The sequence below is a fragment of the Coregonus clupeaformis genome, chromosome 3 (genome assembly GCF_020615455.1).
Source record: "Coregonus clupeaformis isolate EN_2021a chromosome 3, ASM2061545v1, whole genome shotgun sequence".
Classification (NCBI taxonomy): Eukaryota; Metazoa; Chordata; class Actinopteri; order Salmoniformes; family Salmonidae; genus Coregonus; species Coregonus clupeaformis.
Genome location: NC_059194.1, coordinates 45200077 through 45220811, shown reverse-complemented (window position 1 = coordinate 45220811; position 20735 = coordinate 45200077). Strand labels below are relative to the sequence as shown.

The 20735-nt window shown below is 41.8% G+C and overlaps 1 protein-coding gene across 4 annotated transcripts in view; it reads right to left on the bottom strand.

Annotated features, from left to right (window-relative positions):
• Positions 1-20434, bottom strand: part of LOC121579069 (low-density lipoprotein receptor-related protein 4-like) — a 198032-nt gene extending 177598 nt beyond the window's left edge. For all 4 annotated transcript variants that reach the window (XM_045208784.1, XM_041893335.2, XM_045208803.1 and 1 more), the window contains exon 1: positions 20165-20434. In XM_045208784.1, the coding sequence (XP_045064719.1) occupies positions 20165-20219 (55 nt within the window). In that variant the 5' untranslated portion in view covers positions 20220-20434. The remainder of the gene's footprint in view (positions 1-20164) is intronic.
• Between the last annotated feature and the right edge of the window lie 301 nt (positions 20435-20735).

The following is a 20735-nucleotide window of genomic DNA, read 5'->3' as shown; positions in this document are numbered from 1 at the left end:
GGGAAACAGCTCTGAGATTTAATGATGCTCCAACAAAGGTTCTAACAATGAACTTAGTTTTGAGATGCATTTGGGAAACCGGGCCCAGTCCGATATGGGATGTAGCCTAAAGCCCAAATCAAACGAAAAGCGTATTTTCTTTACGCGCATGAACAAGCATGTACATGCTGGAATTAGAATGCACGGTAGTGAATGTTCAGTTAAGTATTTAGTGTTGATAAGTTTAGCTGCCAGTGCCTATAATACACATTTGAAAACAATAACTTTATGCTTACCTTTGTTGATTTTGAGCACAGGCATATAGCCTAGGCAGGCTACAGCTGGGAAACTCTAACTCCGTTCAAGACCGAATATTGTTATGTAGCAAGAACGAGACTAGATAAATTCTATATAAACTGCTTGGGTGTATTAACTACAACTCTCCTCACGTTCGTGAGCGAACATAACAGGAGGCAGGTACGGTGGCTCCCATAGGCCATACAAGGTGAGTCAAAAAGAACACACAACAATAGTTCACAAGGGCTGCACAGCGAACGTAACAAATACAACGGTTTATTACGGATTCTCATGACAATTAAGTTGGCATACGCTACGCAGTGTATGTGTTTGACGCTCTCTACTCTCGCATGCAAATGTTGACGCCGTTTCGGCTTAACTGCCATTTTCAAATCCAGTACACCTGACATTCTGACAAGGGTGTTATCAAAGACTTGGCATGACTTTGAGCTGTGGTGTTATCATCTGTTACAGGCCAGGGGTGACAGTGGCAAGGGAGTAATCAGACGCGCGCACACACACACACACACACACAGAGAGAGAAACAGGACACCGGGGATGAGGGTAGCAGACATAATAAAAAGGTCCAGCTGACCCAAACCCCAGAGGATTGATAAGAACCAGAGTCAGGCAGCCTAACATTTCTCTAACTGCTCTCCTCTCACTCAATTTCTTCCAACCGCTTGCTTATTCCATTCCTGCCATCTTCTCTCTTCAGTCTTCTTTTGCAATCTCCCCCCCCTTTCCTCCCTCCACACCTTTATCGTCCTCTACCCTTACACATTCACTCTTCCTCCCCTTCCATAGTCTTATCACTAACTAAAATATGGCAGAGTAAATTGTTGCATCGATAAATATATTTTCACATCAATTGGCCTCCTGAGACTATAGACCAATCCAGACTGAGGAAGAGTCACTTGATACACAGAGTGAGGATTAATTAAACTTGGTCATACCCACTTCATATGTATATACTGTATTCTAGTCTAGGCCTATCCTAATGAACTATTGATGTGCATACAGTACCAGTCAAAAGTTTGGACATAACCACTCATTCCAGGGTTTTTCTTTATTTTTACTATATTGTAGAAAAATTGTGAAGACATCAAAACTATGAAATAACACATATGGAATCATGTAGTAACCAAAAAAGTGATAAACAAATGAAAATATATTTGATATTCTTCAAAGTAGCCACCCTTTGTCTTGATGAAAGCTTTGCACACTCTTGGCAGCTTCATGAGGTAGTCACCTGGAATGCATTTCAATTAAGGTGTGCCTTGTTAAAAGTTCATTTGTGGAATTGCTTTCCTTCTTAAAGAGTTTGAGCCAAATCAGTTGTGTTGTGATAAGGTAGGATTGGAATACAGAAGATGGTATTTTACCAAATAGGGCTAAGTCCATATTATGGCAAGAATGTTTGAGCCAATCAGTTGTGTGGCAAGGTAGGGGGAGTATACAGAAGATAGCCCTATTTGGTAAAAGACCAAGTCCATATTATGGCAAGAACAGCTCAAATAAAAGCGTCTGCTAAAAGCGTCTGCTAAATGGCATATTTATATACACAGTGCATTTGGAAAGTATTCAGACCCCTCTACTTTTTCCATTATTTTTTTACGTTACAGCCTTATTCTAAAATGGATTACATTTTGTATTTATTTGTATCAATCTAAACAATACCCCATATAGACAAAGCGAAAACAGGTTTAGAAATGTTTGCAAATGTATAAAAAAAAAAAAAAAAAATACCTTACTAAAAAAAGTATTCAGACCCTTTGCTATGAGACTCAAAATTGAGCTCAGGTGCATTCTGTTTCCATTGATCATCCTCGAGATGTTTCTAAATTTGATTGGAGTCCACCTGTGGTAAATTCAATTGATTGGACATGATTTGGAAAGGCACACACCTGTCATATATAAAGGTATATATATATAAAGGTCCAACAGCATGTCAGAGCAAAAACCAAGCCATGAGGTTGAAGGAATTATCCGTAGAGCTTTGAGAAAGGATTGTGTGGAGGCATAGATCTGGGGAAGGGTAACAAAACATGTCTGCAGCATTGAAGGTAATAATAATAATAATATAATAATAATACGCCATTTAGCAGACGCTTTTATCCAAAGCGACTAACAGTCATGCGTGCATACATTTTTGTGCATGGGTGGTCCCGGGGATCGAACCCACTACCCTGGCGTTACAAGCGCCGTGCTCTACCAGCTGAGCTACAGACCTCCAACATTCTTAAATGGAAGAAGAATGGAACCACGAAGACTCTTCGTAAACCTGGCCTGCCCGGCCAAACTGAGCAAAACGGGGGAGGAGGGCCTTGGTCAGGGAGGTGACCAAGAACCAGATAGTCACTCTGACAGAGCTCCAGAGTTCCTCTGTGGAGATGGGAGAACCTTCCAGAAGGACAACCATCTCTGCAGCACTCCACAAATCAGGCCTTTATTGTAGAGTGGCCAGACGGAAGCCACTCCTCAGTAAAAGGCACATGACAGCTCGCTTGGAGTTTGCCAAAAGGCACCTAGACTCTCAGACCATGAGAAACAAGATTCTCTGGTCTGATGAAACCAAGATTCAACTATTTGGTCTGAATGCCAAGCATCACGTCTGGAGGAAACTTGGCACCATCCCTACGGTGAACCATGGTGGTGGCAGCATCATGCTGTGGGGATGTTTTTCAGCGGCAGGGACTGGGAGACTAGTCAGGATCGAGGGAAAGATGAATGGAGCAGAGTACAGAGAGATCCTTGATGAAAACCTCCTCCAGAGCGCTCAGGACCCCAGACTGGGGCGAAGGTTCACCTTCCAACAGGACAACGACCCTAAGCACACAGCCAAGACAACGCAGGAGTGGCTTCGGGACAAGTCTCTGAATGTCCTTGAGTGGCCCAGCCAGAGCCGGACTTGAACCCGATGGAACATCTCTGGAGAAACCTGAAAATAGCTGTGCAGCGATGCTCCCCATCCAACCTGACAGAGCTTGAGAGGATCTGCAGAGAAGAATGGGAGAAACTCCCCAAATACAGGTTTGCCAAGCTTGTAGTGTCATACCCAAGAAGACTCGAGGTTGTAATCGCTGCCAAAGGTGCTTCAACAAAGTACTGAGTAAAGGATCTGAATACTTACAGTTGAAGTCGGAAGTTTACATACACTTAGGTTGGAGTCATTAAAACTTGTTTTTCAACCACTCCACACATTTCTTGTTAACAAACTATAGTTTTGGCAAGTCGGTTCGGACATCTACTTTGTGCATGACACAAGTAATTTTTCCAACAATTCCCAACAGATTATTTCACTTATAATTCACTGTATCACAATTCCAGTGGGTCAGAAGGTTACATACACTAAGTTGGAGAAATGTCCTCTGGTCTGATGAAACAAAAATAAAACAGTTTGGCCATAATGACCATGGTTATGTTTGGAGGAAAAAGGGGGGAAGTTTGCAAGCCGGAGAACACCATCCCAACCGTGACGCACGGGGGTGGCAGCATCATTTTTTTTTTTTTTGTCATTTACAGACGCTCTTATCCAGAGCAACTTACAGTTAGTGAGTGCATACATTTTTCATACAGGCCCCCCGTGGGAATCGAACCCACAACCCTGGCGTTGCAAGTGCCATGCTCTACCAACTGAGCTACAGGCCTGGTGCATCATGCTGTGGGGGTGCTTTGCTGCAGGAGGGACTGGTGCACTTCACAAAATTGATGGCATCATGAGGAAGGAAAATTATGTGGATATATTGAAGCAACATCTCAAGACATCAGTAAGGAAGTTAAAGCTTGGTCGCAAATGGGTCTTCCAAATGGAGAATGACCCCAAGCATACTTCCAAAGTTGTGGCAAAATGGCTGAAGGACAACAAAGTCAAGGTATTGGAGTGGCCATCACAAAGCCCTGACCTCAATCTTATAGAACATTTGTGGGCAGAACTGAAAGAGCGTGTGCGAGCAAGGAGGCCTACAAACCTGACTCAGTTACACCTGCTCTGTCAGGAGGAATGGGCCAAAATTCACCCAACTTATTGTGGGAAGCTTGTGGAAGGCTACCCGAAACGTTTGACCCAAGTTAAACCATTTAAAGGCAATGCTACCAAATACTAATTGAGTGTATGTAAACTTCTGACCCACTGGGAATGTGATGAAAGAAATAAAAGCTGACATTTCACATTCTTAAAATAAAGTGGTGATCCTAACTGACCTAAGACCGGGAATTTTTACTAGGATTAAATGTCAGGACTTGTGAAAAACTGAGTTTAAATGTATTTGGCTAAGGTGTATGTAAACTTCCGACTTCAACTGTATGTAAATGTGATATTTCCGTTTTGTATTTGTAATACATTTGCAAAAAAGTCTAAAAACCAGTTTTTGCTTTTTCATTATGGGGTATTGTGTGTAGATTGATAAGGGAGAAAAAAAAGAGTAATACATTTTAGAATAAGGCTGTAATGTAACAAAATGTGGAAAAAGTCAAGGGGTCTGAATACTTTCTGAATGCACTGTATATTTATACTCCGGACTCTGACTTTGCTCATCCTAATATTTCTATATTACTTAATTCCATTCTTTTACTTTTTAGATGTGTGTATTGTTGTTTACTGTTAGATATTATAGCACTGTTGGAGCTAGGAACACAAGCATTTCGCTACACCCGCTATAACATCTGTTAAATATGTGTCTGCGATCAATACAGTTTTATTTTATTTGCCAAGACATCTACCCAGGACAGTGTGGGTTAGAGAACTGAACATAGTTCAACATGTTCGCCATAATATAGTGCTTAGCGTGACGGAGCTTTGGGATTCATTAGAATCATCACCACATCATCACTGTGATTCAATGTGCAGGCATAAAATTAAGTACAAACAATGTTAAACTGGCGAGGGTGGGGGGAATTAAGTGCGATCCGAAATGCAAAGAAACGGCCTCCCGAGTGGCGCAGCGGTCCAAGGCACTGCATCGGAGTGCTTGAGGCGTCACTACAGCGGCCCAGCGTCGTCTGGGTTATTGGAGGGCTTGGCCGGCCGGGATTTCCTTGTCCCATCGCGCTCTAGCAACTCAAGGCCGGGCACCTGCAAGCTGACTTGGGTCGCCAGCTGTACGGTGTTTTCTCCGACACATTGGTGCGGCTGGCTTCCGGGCAGGGTCGTGTTTCAGAGGAAGCATGGCTCTCAACCGTATGGGAGTTGCAGCAATGGGACAAGACTGTAACTACCAATTGGATATCACGAAATTGGGGAGAAAAAAAGGGGTAAAAAGTACACAAAAAAAAGGCGAAGAAACATATATATACACTCACTAGGACTACTTATAGCCATGGAAATGTCAACAACAACAGACGTGTTAATCATACACACAACAGATACAATGTCTGTAAATGAGTTACAAGATATGGGGCTCATAGATTTAATAGTTTTATGATAGAGTGAATAATCAAGCAAAGCATGACCTGAAACCTCCCTACCCAAAGATATAGAAAAGACCACAGTTGACATTGACACCTTCACTCTGAAAGTACAGCAGACTTCACTATAAACAGGAGCAGGCTCATCCGAGGGGCCTTTGTTTTGAGCGAGATATCAAATCTTATCTGGCTGGCATTTGGGAGCCAGTCTGCCACTGACATTTAGAATTCTGTCACAATTACTGCCGGGTCGCATATCTGAGCACAACATGAGCAACAGTTGTAGAGGCGCACTTTTTGCCATTTTGTCAGATTAATCAATTCATGTCAGCAGAACGATACACTGGAGGCAGCTGATTGTGTGTGTGTGTGTGTGTGTGTGTGTGTGTGTGTGTGTGTGTGTGTGAGAGAGAAAGACAGAGAGAGACAGGGAGAGCGAGAGACAAAGAGAGAGAGTGACAGAGAGCAAGAGAGAGAGATGCCTGCCATAGCCTAGAGTTATAAAAAGCGTTCCCAGCGTGTCGGTGAGGTCCTCACACATTCCAGCACGTAAGGCGGCTGTTCTGACATGTTGTAAGCTAAGGTGTTAGTGGAAACTTGGATGAGGGAAAAAAAGGACTGGCCAAACCTATTACTGGTGGTCTGACAGGGGGTGGGGGTGTATCCTACAAATGCTAACAATCACAGCAAGGCACTTAATTGTTACCCAGGAACAAAAAAGCAACCGAGAAAAGGGCTAGAAATAGCCCACATTAACTTAAGTTGCCTGAGAAACAAGGTTCATGAAATCGATAACTTGCTCAGATTACATTCATATACCGGTTATCTCTGAAATTCACTTTGATAATTCCTACAGAAGAGAAAGCAATGCCAATGGAGGAGGTGATATACAGTACCAGTCAAAAGTTGACACGCCTATTCATTCAAGGGTTTTTCTTTACTCTTACTATTTTCTACATTGTAGAATAATAGTGAAGACATCAAAACTATGAAATAACGCATATGGAATCATGTAGTAGCCAATAAAGTGTTAAACAAATCAAAATATATTTTATATTTGAGATTCTTCAAAGTGGCCACCTTTTGCCTTGATGACAGCTTTGCACACTCTTGGCATTCTCTCAATATATACAGTGAGGGAAAAAAGTATTTAGTCAGCCACCAATTGTGCAAGTTCTCCGACTTAAAAAGATGAGACAGACCTGTAATTTTCATCATAGGTACACGTCAACTATGACAGACAAATTGAGAAAAGAAAATCCAGAAAATCACATTGTAGGATTTTTTATTAATTAATTTGCAAATTATGGTTAAAATAAGTATTTGGTCACCTACAAACAAGCAAGATTTCTGGCTCTCACAGACCTGTAACTTCTTCTTTAAGAGGCTCCTCTGTCCTCCACTCGTTACCTGTATTAATGGCACCTGTTTGAACTTGTTATCAGTATAAAAGACACCTGTCCACAACCTCAAACAAACAGTCACACTCCAAACTCCACTATGGCCAAGACCAAAGAGCTGTCAAAGGATACCAGAAACAAAATTGTAGACCTGCACCAGGCTGGGAAGACTGAATCTGCAATAGGTAAGCAGCTTGGTTTGAAGAAATCAACTGTGGGAGCATTTATTAGGAAATGGAAGACATACAAGACCACTGATAATCTCCCTCGATCTGGGGCTCCACGCAAGATCTCACCCCGTGGGGTCAAAATGATCACAAGAACTGTGAGTAAAAATCCCAGAACCACGCGGGGGGACCTAGTGAATGACCTGCAGAGAGCTGGGACCAAAGTAACAAAGCCTACCATCAGTAATACACTACGCCGCCAGGGACTCAAATCCTGCAGTGCCAGACGTGTCCCCCTGCTTAAGCCAGTACATGTCCAGGCCCGTCTGAAGTTTGCTAGAGTGCATTTGGATGATCCAGAAGAGGATTGGGAGAATGTAATATGGTCAGATGAAACCAAAATATAACTTTTTGGTAAAAACTCAACTTGTCGTGTTTGGAGGACAAAGAATGCCGAGTTGCATCCAAAGAACACCATACCTACTGTGAAGCATGGGGGTGGAAACATCATGCTTTGGGGCTGTTTTTCTGCAAAGGGACCAGGACGACTGATCCGTGTAAAGGAAAGAATGAATGGGGCCATGTATCGTGAGATTTTGAGTGAAATCCTCCTTCCATCAGCAAGGGCATTGAAGATGAAACGTGGCTGGGTCTTTCAGCATGACAATGATCCCAAACACACCGCCCGGGCAACGAAGGAGTGGCTTCGTAAGAAGCATTTCAAGGTCCTGGAGTGGCCTAGCCAGTCTCCAGATCTCAACCCCATAGAAAATCTTTGGAGGGAGTTGAAAGTCCGTGTTGCCCAGCGACAGCCCCAAAACATCACTGCTCTAGAGGAGATCTGCATGGAGGAATGGGCCAAAATACCAGCAACAGTGTGTGAAAACCTTGTGAAGACTTACAGAAAACGTTTGACCTGTGTCATTGCCAACAACGGTTATATAACAAAGTATTGAGAAACTTTTGTTATTGACCAAATACTTATTTTCCACCATAATTTGCAAATAAATTCATTAAAAATCCTACAATGTGATTTTCTGGAATGTTTTTTCTCATTTTGTCTTTTATAGTTGACGTGTACCTATGATGAAAATTACAGGCCTCTCTCATCTTTTTAAGTGGGAGAACTTGCACAATTGGTGGCTGACTAAATACTTTTTTTCCCCACTGTACACTACCGTTCAAAAGTTTGGGGTCACTTAGAAATGTCCTTGTTTTCCATGAAAACATACATGAAATGAGTTTGAATAGGAAATATAGCAAAATGCATAGGAAATGTAGTCATTGACAAGGTTAGAAATAAAGATTTTTTATTGAAATAATAAATGTGTCCTTCAAACTTTGCTTTCGTCAAAGAATCCTCCATTTGCAGCAATTACAGCCTTGCAGACCTTTAGCATTCTAGTTGTCAATTTGTTGAGGTAATCTGAAGAGATTTCACCCATTCTCCCTGAAGCACCTCCCACATGTTGGATTGGCTTGATGGGCACTTCTTACATACCATACGGTCAAGCTGCTCTCACAACAGCTCAATAGGGTTGAGATCCGGTGACTGTGCTGGCCACTCCATTATAGACAGAATACCAGCTGACTGCTAAATAGTTCTTGCATAGTTTGGAGCTGTGCTTTGGGTCATTGTCCTGTTGTTGGAGGAAATTGGCTCCAATCAAGAGCCGTCCACAGGGTATGACATGGCGTTGCAAAATGGAGTGATAGCCTTCCTTTTTCAAGATCCCTTTTACCCTTTACAAATCTCCCACTTTACCACCACCAAAGCACCCCCAGACCATCACATTGCCTCCACCATGCTTGACAGATGGCATCAAGCACTCCTCCAGCATCTTTTCATTTGGTCTGCGTCTCACAAATGCTCTTCTTTGTGATCCGAACACCTCAAACTTCGATTCGTCTGTCCATAAAACTTTTTTCCAATCTTCCTCTGTCCAGTGTCTGAGTTCTTTTGCCCATCTTAATCTTTTATTTTTATTGGCCAGTCTGAGATATGGCTTTTTCTTTGCAACTCTGCCTAGAATGTCAGCATCCCAGAGTCGCCTCTTCACTGTTGATGTTGAGACTGGTGTTTTGCGGGTACTATTTAATGAAGCTGCCAGTTGATGACCTGTGAGGCGTCTGTTTCTCAAACTAGACACTAATGTATTTGTCCTCTTGCTCAGTTGTGCACCGGGGCCTCCCACTCGTCCTTCTATTCTGGTTAGAGACAGTTTGCGCTGTTCTGTGAAGGGAGTAGTACACAGCGTTGTACGAGATCTTCAGTTTAGCCTTCATTTCTCAGAACAAGGATATACTAACGAGTTTCAGAAGAAAGTTATTTGTTTCTGGCCATTTTGAGCCTGTAATCGAACCCACAATTGCTGATTTTTTTAAAACATTTATATTTTTAGTCATTTAGCAGACGCTCTTATCCAGAGCGACTTAAAGTTAGTGAGTGAATGCATACATTTTCATACTGGCCCCCCGTGGGAATCGAACCCACAACCCTGGTGTTGCAAGCGCCATGCTCTACCAACTGAGCTACACGGGGGGCTGATGCTCCAGATACTCAACTAGTCTCAAGAAGGCTAGTCTCAAGAAGGCCAGTTTTATTGCTTCTTTAATCAGCACAACAGTTTTTAGCTGTGCTAACATAATTGCAAAAGGGGTTTTCTAATGATCAATTAGTCTTTTAAAATGATAAACTTGGATTAGCAATCACAACGTGCCATTGGAACACAGGACTGATGGTTGCTGATAATGGGCCTCTGTACGCCTATGTAGATATTCCATTAAAAATCAGCCGTTTCCAGCTACAATAGCCATTTACAACATTAAATGTCTACACTGTATTTCTGATCAATTTGATGTTATTTTAATGGACAAAGAAATTGCTTTTCTTTCAAAAACAAGGACATTTCTAAGTGACCCTAAACTTTTGAACGGTAGTGTACAGTTGTGGTCAAAAGTTGAGAATGACACAAATATAAATGTTCACAAAGTCTGCTGCCTCAGTTTTGATGATGGCAATTTGCATATACTCCAGAATGTCATGAAGAGTGATAAGATGAATTGCAATTAATTGCAAAGTCCTTCTTTGCCATGAAAATGAACTTAATCCCCCAAAAACGTTTCCACTGCATTTCAGCCCTGCCACAAAAGGACCAGCTGCCATCATGTCAGGTGATTCTCTCATTAACACAGGTGAGAGTGTTGACGAGGACAAGGCTGGAGATCACTCTGTCATGCTGATTGAGTTAGAATAACAGACTGGAAGCTTTAAAAGGAGGGTGGTGCTTGAAATCATTGTTCTTCCTCTGTTAACCATGGTTACCTGCAAGGAAACATGTGCCGTCATCATTGCTTTGCACAAAAAGGGCTTCACAGGCAAGGATATTGCTGCTAGTAAGATTGCACCTAAATCAACCATTTATCGGATCATCAAGAACTTCAAGGAGAGAGGTTCAATTGTTGTGAAGAAGGCGGGGCACCACCAGTGCAGAGCTTGCTCAGGAATGGCAGCAGGCAGGTGTGAGTGCATCTACACGCACAGTGAGGCGAATACTTTTGGAGGATGGCCTGGTGTCAAGAAGGGCAGCAAAGAAGCCACTTCTCTCCAGGAAAAACATCAGGGACAGACTGATATTCTGCAAAAGGTACAGGGATTGGACTGCTGAGGACTGGGGTAAAGTCATTTTCTCTGATGAATTCCCTTTCCGATTGTTTGGGGCATCCGGAAAACACCTTGTCCGGAGAAGAAAAGGTGAGCGCTACCATCAGTCCTGAGTCATGCCAACAGTAAAGCATCCTGAGACCATTCATGTGTGGGGTTGCTTCTCAGCCAAGGGAGTGGGCTCACTCACAATTTTGCCTAAGAACACAGCCATGAATAAAGAATAGTACCAACACATCCTCCGAGAGCAACTTCTCCCAACCATCCAAGAACAGTTTGGTGACGACAAATGCCTTTTCCAGCATGATGGAGCACCTTGCCATAAGGCAAAAGTGATAACTAACTGGCTCGGGGAACAAAACATCAACATTTTTGGGTCCATGGCCAGGAAACTCCCCAGACCTTAATCCCATTGAGAACTTGTGGTCGATCCTCAAGAGGCGGGTGGACAAACAAAAACCCACAAATTCTGACAAACTCCAAGCATTGATTATGCAAGAATGGGCTGCCATCAGTCAGGATGTGGCCCAGAAGTTAATTGACAGCATGCCAGGGCGGATTGCAGAGGTCTTGAAAAAGAAGGGTCAACACTGCAAATATTGACTCTTTGCATAAACTTAATGTAATTGTCAATAAAAGCCTTTGACACTTATGGAATGCTTGTAATTATACTTCAGTATACCATAGTAACATCTGACAAAAATATCTCATAACACTGAAGCAGCGAACTTTGTGAAGACCAATACTTGTGTCATTCTCAAAATATACAGTGGGGAGAACAAGTATTTGATACACTGCCGATTTTGCAGGTTTTCCTACTTACAAAGCATGTAGAGGTCTGTAATTTTTTATCATATGTACACTTCAACTGTGAGAGACGGAATCTAAAACAAAAATCCAGAAAATCACATTGTATGATTTTTAAGTAATTCATTTGCATTTTATTGCATGACATAAGTATTTGATCACCTACCAACCAGTAAGAATTCTGGCTCCAGAATTCTAAACTCCACTCGCCGTGTTTGGACGAAGAAGAAGGATGAGTACAACCCCAAGAACACATCCCAACTGTGAAGCATGGAGGTGGAAACATCATTCTTTGGGGATGCTTTTCTGCAAAGGGGACAAGACGACTGCACCGTATTGAGGGGAGGATGGAAGAGCCATGTATCGCGAGATCTTGGCCAACAACCTCCTTCCCTCAGTAAGAGCATTGAAGATGGGTCGTGGCTGGGTCTTCCAGCATGACAACGACCCGAAACACACAGCCAGGGCAACTAAGGAGTGGCTCCGTAAGAAGCATCTCAAGGTCCTGGAGTGGCCTAGCCAGCCTCCAGACCTGAACCCAATAGAAAATCTTTGGAGGGAGCTGAAAGTCCGTATTGCCCAGCGACAGCCCCGAAACCTGAAGGATCTGGAGAAGGTCTGTATGGAGGAGTGGGCCAAAATCCCTGCTGCAGTGTGTGCAAACCTGGTCAAGACCTACAGGAAATGTATGATCTCTGTAATTGCAAACAAAGGTTTCTGTACCAAATATTAAGTTCTGCTTTTCTGATGTATCAAATACTTATGTCATGCAATAAAATGCCAATTAATTACTTAAAAATCATACAATGTGATTTTCTGGATTTTTGTTTTAGATTCCGTCTCTCACAGTTGAAGTGTACCTATGATAAAAATTACAGACCTCTATATGCTTTGTAAGTAGGAAAACCTGCAAAATTGGCAGTGTATCAAATACTTGTTCTCCCCACTGTGTGTGTGTATATATATATATATATATATATATATATATATATTCAGAGTCATATTCAAGTAAAGCTTAGAGATGATATCATGTCAAATGCTGTTGAAGTAATATGGCTACAGGTTCACCTGCCTCACCTAAAGCTCATTCTTGTGGGAAGCTGCTATAGACCACCTAGTGCTAACAGTCAGTGTCTGGATAATACGTGTGAAATGCTTGATTATGTATGTGATATCAACAGAGAGGTATATTTTCTGTGTGACCTAAATATTGACTGGCTTTCATCAAGCTGCCCACCCAAGAAATAGCTTCAAAACTGTAACCAGTGCCTGCTACCTATCAACCTACCAGGGTATTTACAAACAGCACAGGAATGATATCATCCACGTGTTGATCACATCTTTACTAATGCTGCAGAAATCTGCTCTAAAGCAGTATCCACACCCATCGGATGTAGTGATCGTAATATAGTAGCCATATCTAGGAAAACCAAAGTTCCAAAGGCTGGGCAACGCCAGGGTTGTGGGTTCGATAAAATAATGTATGTGCTAACTGTAAGTCGCTCTGGATAAGAGCGTCTGCTAAATGACTAAAATGTAAATGTAAAAAATTCATAAAATATCATACAAGAGGATCTGTAGTGATTCCTATGTTCAAGGTTTAAAGAATATTTACTGGTCTGTTGTGTATAATGAGGAGCAACCAGACACCACACTTGACGCTTCTTCCAGTTGCTAAAAAGTATGCACCCATTAAGAAAATGACTGTAAAAACCGCTAAATCCCTGTGGATTGATGAAGAATATAAAAAATGGTATGGTTGATAGGGGCGGGGCAAAAGGAATTGCAAATAATCTGGCTGCACAGCCGATTGGCATACGTACTGTAAATTGAGAAATTATGTGACTAACCTGAACAAAAAAAAAGGTGAAACTGTACTATGAAACAAAGATAAATTATATAAAGAACGATAGTAAAAACTTTGAAGCACCTTAAATGGCAAACTAAGCTCCATCCATTGAGGCTGATGGCGCATTCATTACAAAACCCTCGGATATTGCCAACTACTTTAATTACTTTTTCATTGGCAAGATTAGCAAATTTAGGCATGACATGCCAACAACAAACTCTGAACCTTCACATCCATGCATAACTGACCAAATTATGAAAGAAAAACATTGTTATTCAAATGATCAAAGCTTGATGATTAGTTGATTATTTGAATAATCTGTGTAGTGCTAGGGTAAATACCAAAATGTGCACCCCTTGGGGTCCCGAGGACAGAATTTGGGAAACCCTGCTTCAGAGAAGTGACCATAAAACATGCCCAGTTCTGAAATTGCTCATTTAATAGGGTTGCTTTGTGGCTTAGATTGAAGAGATGGCAAATACGAGTGCTGCTCAGAATTAAGATTCAAAGACGTCTGCAGAAACAACGGGGTGTCAGTTATGACATAGCACCTTGAGTTTGAAAAAGATCCATTTTGATTGTTGAACTACAGTAAGTGAAGTGGATTTACACCCGGTAACGGAATTACATCATGTACTACACAGAAATGCATAATTATATATATGAATGTCATTCTCCTCATGTTTCACAAGTTTAGACAAGTTTGGACATCACAGCGCAGCACAGCACAGTAGAGTACAGTGCAGTACAATACAGCAGAGCAGGGTAGAGTACAGTACAGTAGGGTACAGTAGAGTTCAGTACAGTAGAGTATAGTTCAGTACAGTACAATATACTGTACTATTGTACAGTACAATCTACATTTTCATTTTAGTCATTTAGCAGACGCTCTTATCCAGAGCGACTTACAGTTAGTGAGTGCATACATCATTTTTCTTTATACTGGCCCCCCATGGGAATCGAACCCACAACCCTGGCGTTGCAAACGCCATGCTCTACCAACTGAGCTACATCCCTGCCAGCCATTCCCTCGCCTACCCTGGACGACGCTGGGCCAATTGTGCGCCGCCCCATGCGTCTCCCGGTCGCGGCCGGCTACGACAGAGCCTGGATCTACTGTGCTCTACTCACTATACTGTCCTATCCTAAACTAACTTGTGAAACATACGTCTATGATAGGTTCAGATTTGGTCCGTCTGTGTTAGATTTTCCTGTGAAATTGTGAAAATTATGATAATGCCCTTTTAGTGCAAGAGCTGTTTGAAAAGACTGGCTGAAATTTCAGCCTGTTTTGTGGGATGGAGTTTTGGCATGCCTGGCGACAATCACCAGGCGGTATAAGTAAATAGACCAATAACAAAGAGTTCTAAACCACTCTGCCAATAACAGCTAGTTTTCAGGTTACATATCCCTTCCATTAAGGCTGCATTGGACCTTTAACATCAATGCCAGGGTGGACTGACCATATTTCAACTACTTTTCAACGTCCATGGACGTCCGATGTCGATCGCTGCTCAGTGGGTGAGGATGCTGGTTACAGTAAATGGAAAGAGAGGGGGCTCATGGGTAGGCGTCAGTAAGAGCTGGCGCTCCATTAACTTGAGAGAGGCAGAGAGAGAGAGATGGATGGGTTTTCCAAAATGACTTTTAACACTCTTTGTTTGACCACCAAACGACAGAAAGAGAAAGAAAACAGTTATGAGCTGAACATAACAGCCAGTGGAAGGGAGAACAGTAGCAGGTGACCCAACTGTAGTTTGTGACTACTATGACTTCACAGTGTAGCCAATTCAGTTGCAGTAATTCCGTTAATAATTTTATTGTAATTCCGTTACTAATTTGGTAACGGAATTAGGGTTGGGCGGTATGCAGATTTTCATATCGTCATACTGTCAACCTGGGATTTATGGTATTATAGGCTTAGTACACAAGGGTGCGCCAAAAAAACGGAAAAAAAACCCCATTGGGAGTCAACCAGAATGCTAACAAAATTAGCACAAGTAATAGCGAATTTACATGGAGGCTGCTCGCTAAATATGCTAATGAGCGAGATGAAAATAAACTAATTGCAAAGACAGGCAATCCAGCTCATAAAGTTATACATATATAGTTAGGAGCTACCGAATTTCATTTTTGGTGAGTTTGGACATTTACAAACGAATGTGAACAAGACACATAGTGCAAATTAACTACAGTATTTCTGATACATTTAGGACTTTTTCTGGTAGATGTTTTCTAAGACCACTTTTCCATCTGTTCATTCCAGAAAACAAAGCCTTTAATTATGCTTAATTTTTAAGATGGAAAATTGTTGAAAAATGTATCTATGCCTTCATTTCCCAAAAACATAGACGCTTAGCTTTCATTTGACACCCAATTTGATATGCTCCTATGAATTTCATATCTTGGTGCTCAAGGTTCCTTCTCAATGGAAATGCCCGAAAGCAAAAGACATTCCGTTACCCAAGAATAGCAAAGCACCCTTTACTGGTTTAAACAGCTGACCAATCAGCCTGCGACCAACCCTTAGTAAACAAAAAATTATAATTGTGTTTGACCAGATGCAATGCTTTTTCACAGTATGCAAATTAACAACTGACTTTCAGCACTATTGTAGGGAAGGACACCTAGGAAGGGCATTCAGCATGTACGGGACTAACGCAAATGACTGATGATTGGCTGAAATAAATTGATAATGAGAAGATTGAGGAAGCTGTTTTGTTACGACTTCAGTGCAGCTTTTGACATTATCAATCATAGTCTGCTGCTGGAAAAATGTGTGTTATGGTTTCACATCTGCTATGTCGTGGATCGAGAGCTACCTATCTAACAGAACAGCGGGTGTTCTTTAATGGAATCCTCTCTAACATAAACCAGGTAGAGTCTGGCATACCTCAAGGCAGCTGTCATGGCCCCTTACTTTTCTCTATTTTTACTAATTACCTACCGCTAGCACTGAGTAAAGCCAGTGTGTCTGATGACTCAGCATCATACACGTCAGCTACCACAGCAAGTGAAATCACTGCAACACTTAACAAAGAGCTGCAGTCAGTTTTAGAATGGGTGGCAAGTAACAGCCTAAGCTAGTCCTAAATACACTATATATACAAATGATGTGGACACCCCTTCAAATTAGTGGATTCAGCTATTTCAGCCACACCCGTTGCTGACAGGTGTATTAAATCGAGCACACAGCCATGCAATCTTCATAGACAAACATTGGCAGTAGAATGACCTTACTGAAGAGATTAGTGACTTTCAACGTGGCACCGTCATAGGATGCCACCTTTCCAACAAGTCAGTTTGTCAAATTTCTGCCCTGCTAGAGCTGCCCCGGTCAACTGTAAGTGATGTTATTGTGAAGAGGAAACATCTAGGAGCAACAACGGCTCAGCTGCGAAGTAGTAGGCCACACATGCTCACAGAATGGCACCGCCGAGTGCTGAAGCGTGTAAAGATCGTCTGTCCTCGGTTGTCTCTACCAAGTTCCAAACTGCCTCTGGAAGCAACGTCAGCACAATAACTGTTCATCGGGAGCTTCATGAAATGGGTTTCCTTGGCCGAGCACCCGCACACAATCCTAAGATCACTGTGCGCAATGCCAAGCGTGGGCTGGAGTGGTGTAAAGCTCGCCACCATTGGACTCTGGAGCAGTGAAAACGCATTCTCTGGATTGATGAATCACGCTTAACCATCTGGCAGTCTGACGGACTAATCTGTGTTTGGCGGAGGAGGAATAATGGTCTGGGGCTGTTTTTCAACATCAGTGCCTGACCTCACTAATGCTCGTGGCTGAATGAAAGCAAGTCCCCGCAGCAATGATCCAACATCTAGTGGAAAGCCTTCCCAGAAGAGTGGAGGCTGTTGTAGCAGCGAAAGGGGGACCAACTCCATATTAATGCCCATGATTTTGGAATGAGATGTTCGACAAGCAGGTGTCTAAATAGTTTTGGATACACTACATGACCAAAAGTAAAATAATTGTATTTGGGATAAAACATTTGCTAAACCCTAAACCTAGGGCTGACCCCCATCTGATTTGCACCTGTCTCAGTAGACTAATCCATTGAGGAGGCCGCGGGATGCCATGGTCCAAGAAGAAGGGGAGTGTGGCTAAGATGCACAAGGCACGTCTCTCTCCAGAATGCGCTCTCTCGCCATTTTGTGCGCAATCATTGTTTCATAACTTCATTGTGTGAATTGTTTGATTGTTTCTGTCTATCAATTCCCCATTCCATATACTGTATTACTAGTAGTAGCCTACATTTACCGTTAATTCACATCATTTCTAATATACAATGACTGTTTGGTTACAGTAATTCCTGTTAATGCATTCAATAAATTATATTTATTTAATAAATCATTTACCGTTGTCATTGTCGGAGTGGACACATTGTTTGCAGAGCTCACAACCTATGCTACACTTATGAGAAACAAGTTTTGGTTTATTTCATTCCATTTACGAGTTTTGTCAATTTATTCATTGCTTTTTGTTTGGAGCGCTCCTGTCAATTTTGAGTAAGGATGTGCACTTGTTTACGCATATAAACGTAGGCCTAGGATACCTGGCCTGCGTGCAAATGTAGGCCTATAAATGTGCCCATTTGAGGATGTCTGATAGTATTTCAGATTTTCTTAACTCACCACGACTAATGAGCTATGGAACTTCAGGTATTTTTCTTCTGGTTAGGCTATCTTGATCTCTGGCTCCCTTAAGTAATTTCTGTATCTTAATTATTTAATCAAACAGCATGCTTAAAGCATCAGACAATCTCAGTACATATTGTTTATTTATTAAAACACATAGGGTGTGGCTATATGGAAAAATACACCTTTGAAAATGTCGACCAATCGATTGGTCGAAAGAAAAGACGACTCTCAGTCTACAAAGATGTTTTTAGTCAGGGACAGCCCTACCTAAACCTCAACTAAATATTGTAATGAATAATGTGGCAATTGAGCAAGTTGAGGAGACTAAACTGCTTGGTGTAACCCTACATTGTAAACTGACATGGTCAAAACATATTGATGAAATGGTAGCTAAGATGGGGGGAGGTCTGTCCGTGATAAAGCGCTGCTCTGCTTTCTTGACATCACACTCAACAAAACAAGTCCTACAGGCCCTAATTTTATCAAACCTGGACTACTGCCCAGTCATATGGTCAAGTGGCACAAAGAAAGGCAAACAACAGTTGGCCCAGAACAGAGCAGCACGGCTGCCCCTTAAAATGTACACGAAGAGCTAACATCAATGACATGCATGTAAATCTCTCCTGGCTCAAAGTAGAGGAGAGATTGACTGCATCACTACTTGTCTTTGTGAGAGGTATTGACATGTTGAAAGCACCGAACTGTCTGTTTAAACACCTAACACACAGTTCAGAGACACATACATAACCCACAAGACATGGTCTCTTCACAGTCCCCAAGTCCATAATAGACTCTAGGAAACGCACAGAACTACATACAGCCATGACTACATGGAACTCTTCCACATCAAGTAACTCAAGCGAGCAGTAAAATCAGATAAAAATTAAAAAAAACTGATAAAACAACACCTCATGGCACAACGTGGACTGTGACACACACACACACACACACACACACACACACACACACCACACATTGTAATATTATATTGTACATTTGTAATAATAGAGTCATAATGTAATACATTTTTTGTATGATGATTTTTTATTTATTTTTATGATGTAGGCCTAATTGATTTAATCCTGTTTGGACCCCAGGAAGAGTAGCTGCCGCCTTGGCAGCAGTTTATGGGGATCCTAATAAATATAAATACATGATGTTCTGTATAAGATTAACTATGATACATCATAAATATGGTCCTCATCCAGACATCCACAGTCATGTGATTGGTATGCGGCTGAATGCACGTGTAGAAGGTATAAGCTTCTGCTGTTTTAAATAGCGGCTGTCTGGAAGCGAAGGCGAGTTGTAGACGTGCACACTCGCGCTAAATTAAACCTGTGCGGAGGATGAGTAGGTCCGTGCCAAGGATTTCATCTTTGCTCAAGTATAGGCTAGTGGCAATGTGTAAACCGACAACACAAATATGGACAGACTGTAAACAATGCGAGTGATGCAGAAAAAGGTCTGCAATAGCCTATAGTAGGCTATTTCTTGGTAATTCAAAAACAAAGCAAGCAAATATCACTATTCCACCAGTGGCCTAAAACTTTTGTATTTGCCTTAGGCATGTTTAGTGTAATTACAATGTAGATAGGCTTCACATTGTTAGGCTATAGAAGGCTACTGTGATGCCTGATTGACAGGCTTTCTGCAATGAGATCCATTATTCAGATTGTATATTGATAGGGCTGCATCATGTCACATACAAAAAAGTTATCCCCAGCATTATTTATGCAAAACATAAACTTTTGTTGTTATGAACCTCATGCGTATTTCAAAGCAATGGACTAGAATTGAGGGCTGAAAGAAAAAAATTACGACACGGTTGTTTGGATATCATAACATTCACTCTTCGAATCAGGCTCCCGCAGAAAAAAATTAAACAGTGGATCCAAGATTCGAGGACGTTTTTGACGAGATGACATGTTAAAATGCAACTTACCTTGACTGCGAAGAAAGAAAGTTATCATGCTACACAGCACCACAGAGACCTGCATGTTTGATCCCTTTCTCTCGCTCGCTCTCGGTCTGTCTTTTTCTCTCTTATTTGCTGCAAATATTTCGGTATTATCGAAATATCAAAGAAGAGCCTTCAAATAAACAAAGACTGGACTCATAACTATATTCATAGCATGGCTGTATTTCGGTCTTTATTCCCTGTTGATACGACGAGCCAAAGTTAAAGTTTCGCTCTGTGCCCCGGCACATACGTTCTTCAACATGTTGTGCTGTGCTCTGGATCCGATACTGGAGTGATCAAAGGGAGCAGTGGACTGTACCAAACGCAAAAAGGGGGAGGTTCAGCTAGAACGCGCACCGTTTCGTGAGGAAAAACGGACAAGCTAGTGCATTTTACTTTGATATAAGATATACATTCACTTGAACAACAGTATTTCGGTGTGTGAGTCCTCATTAATGCAACTTTGTTCCCTAAGCGAACACTATATTGTTGCAAATCACCCAGTGATTTGGAGTTTGTATTGCCCTTGGTTTCTCCTGGTTGTGTCATTTCT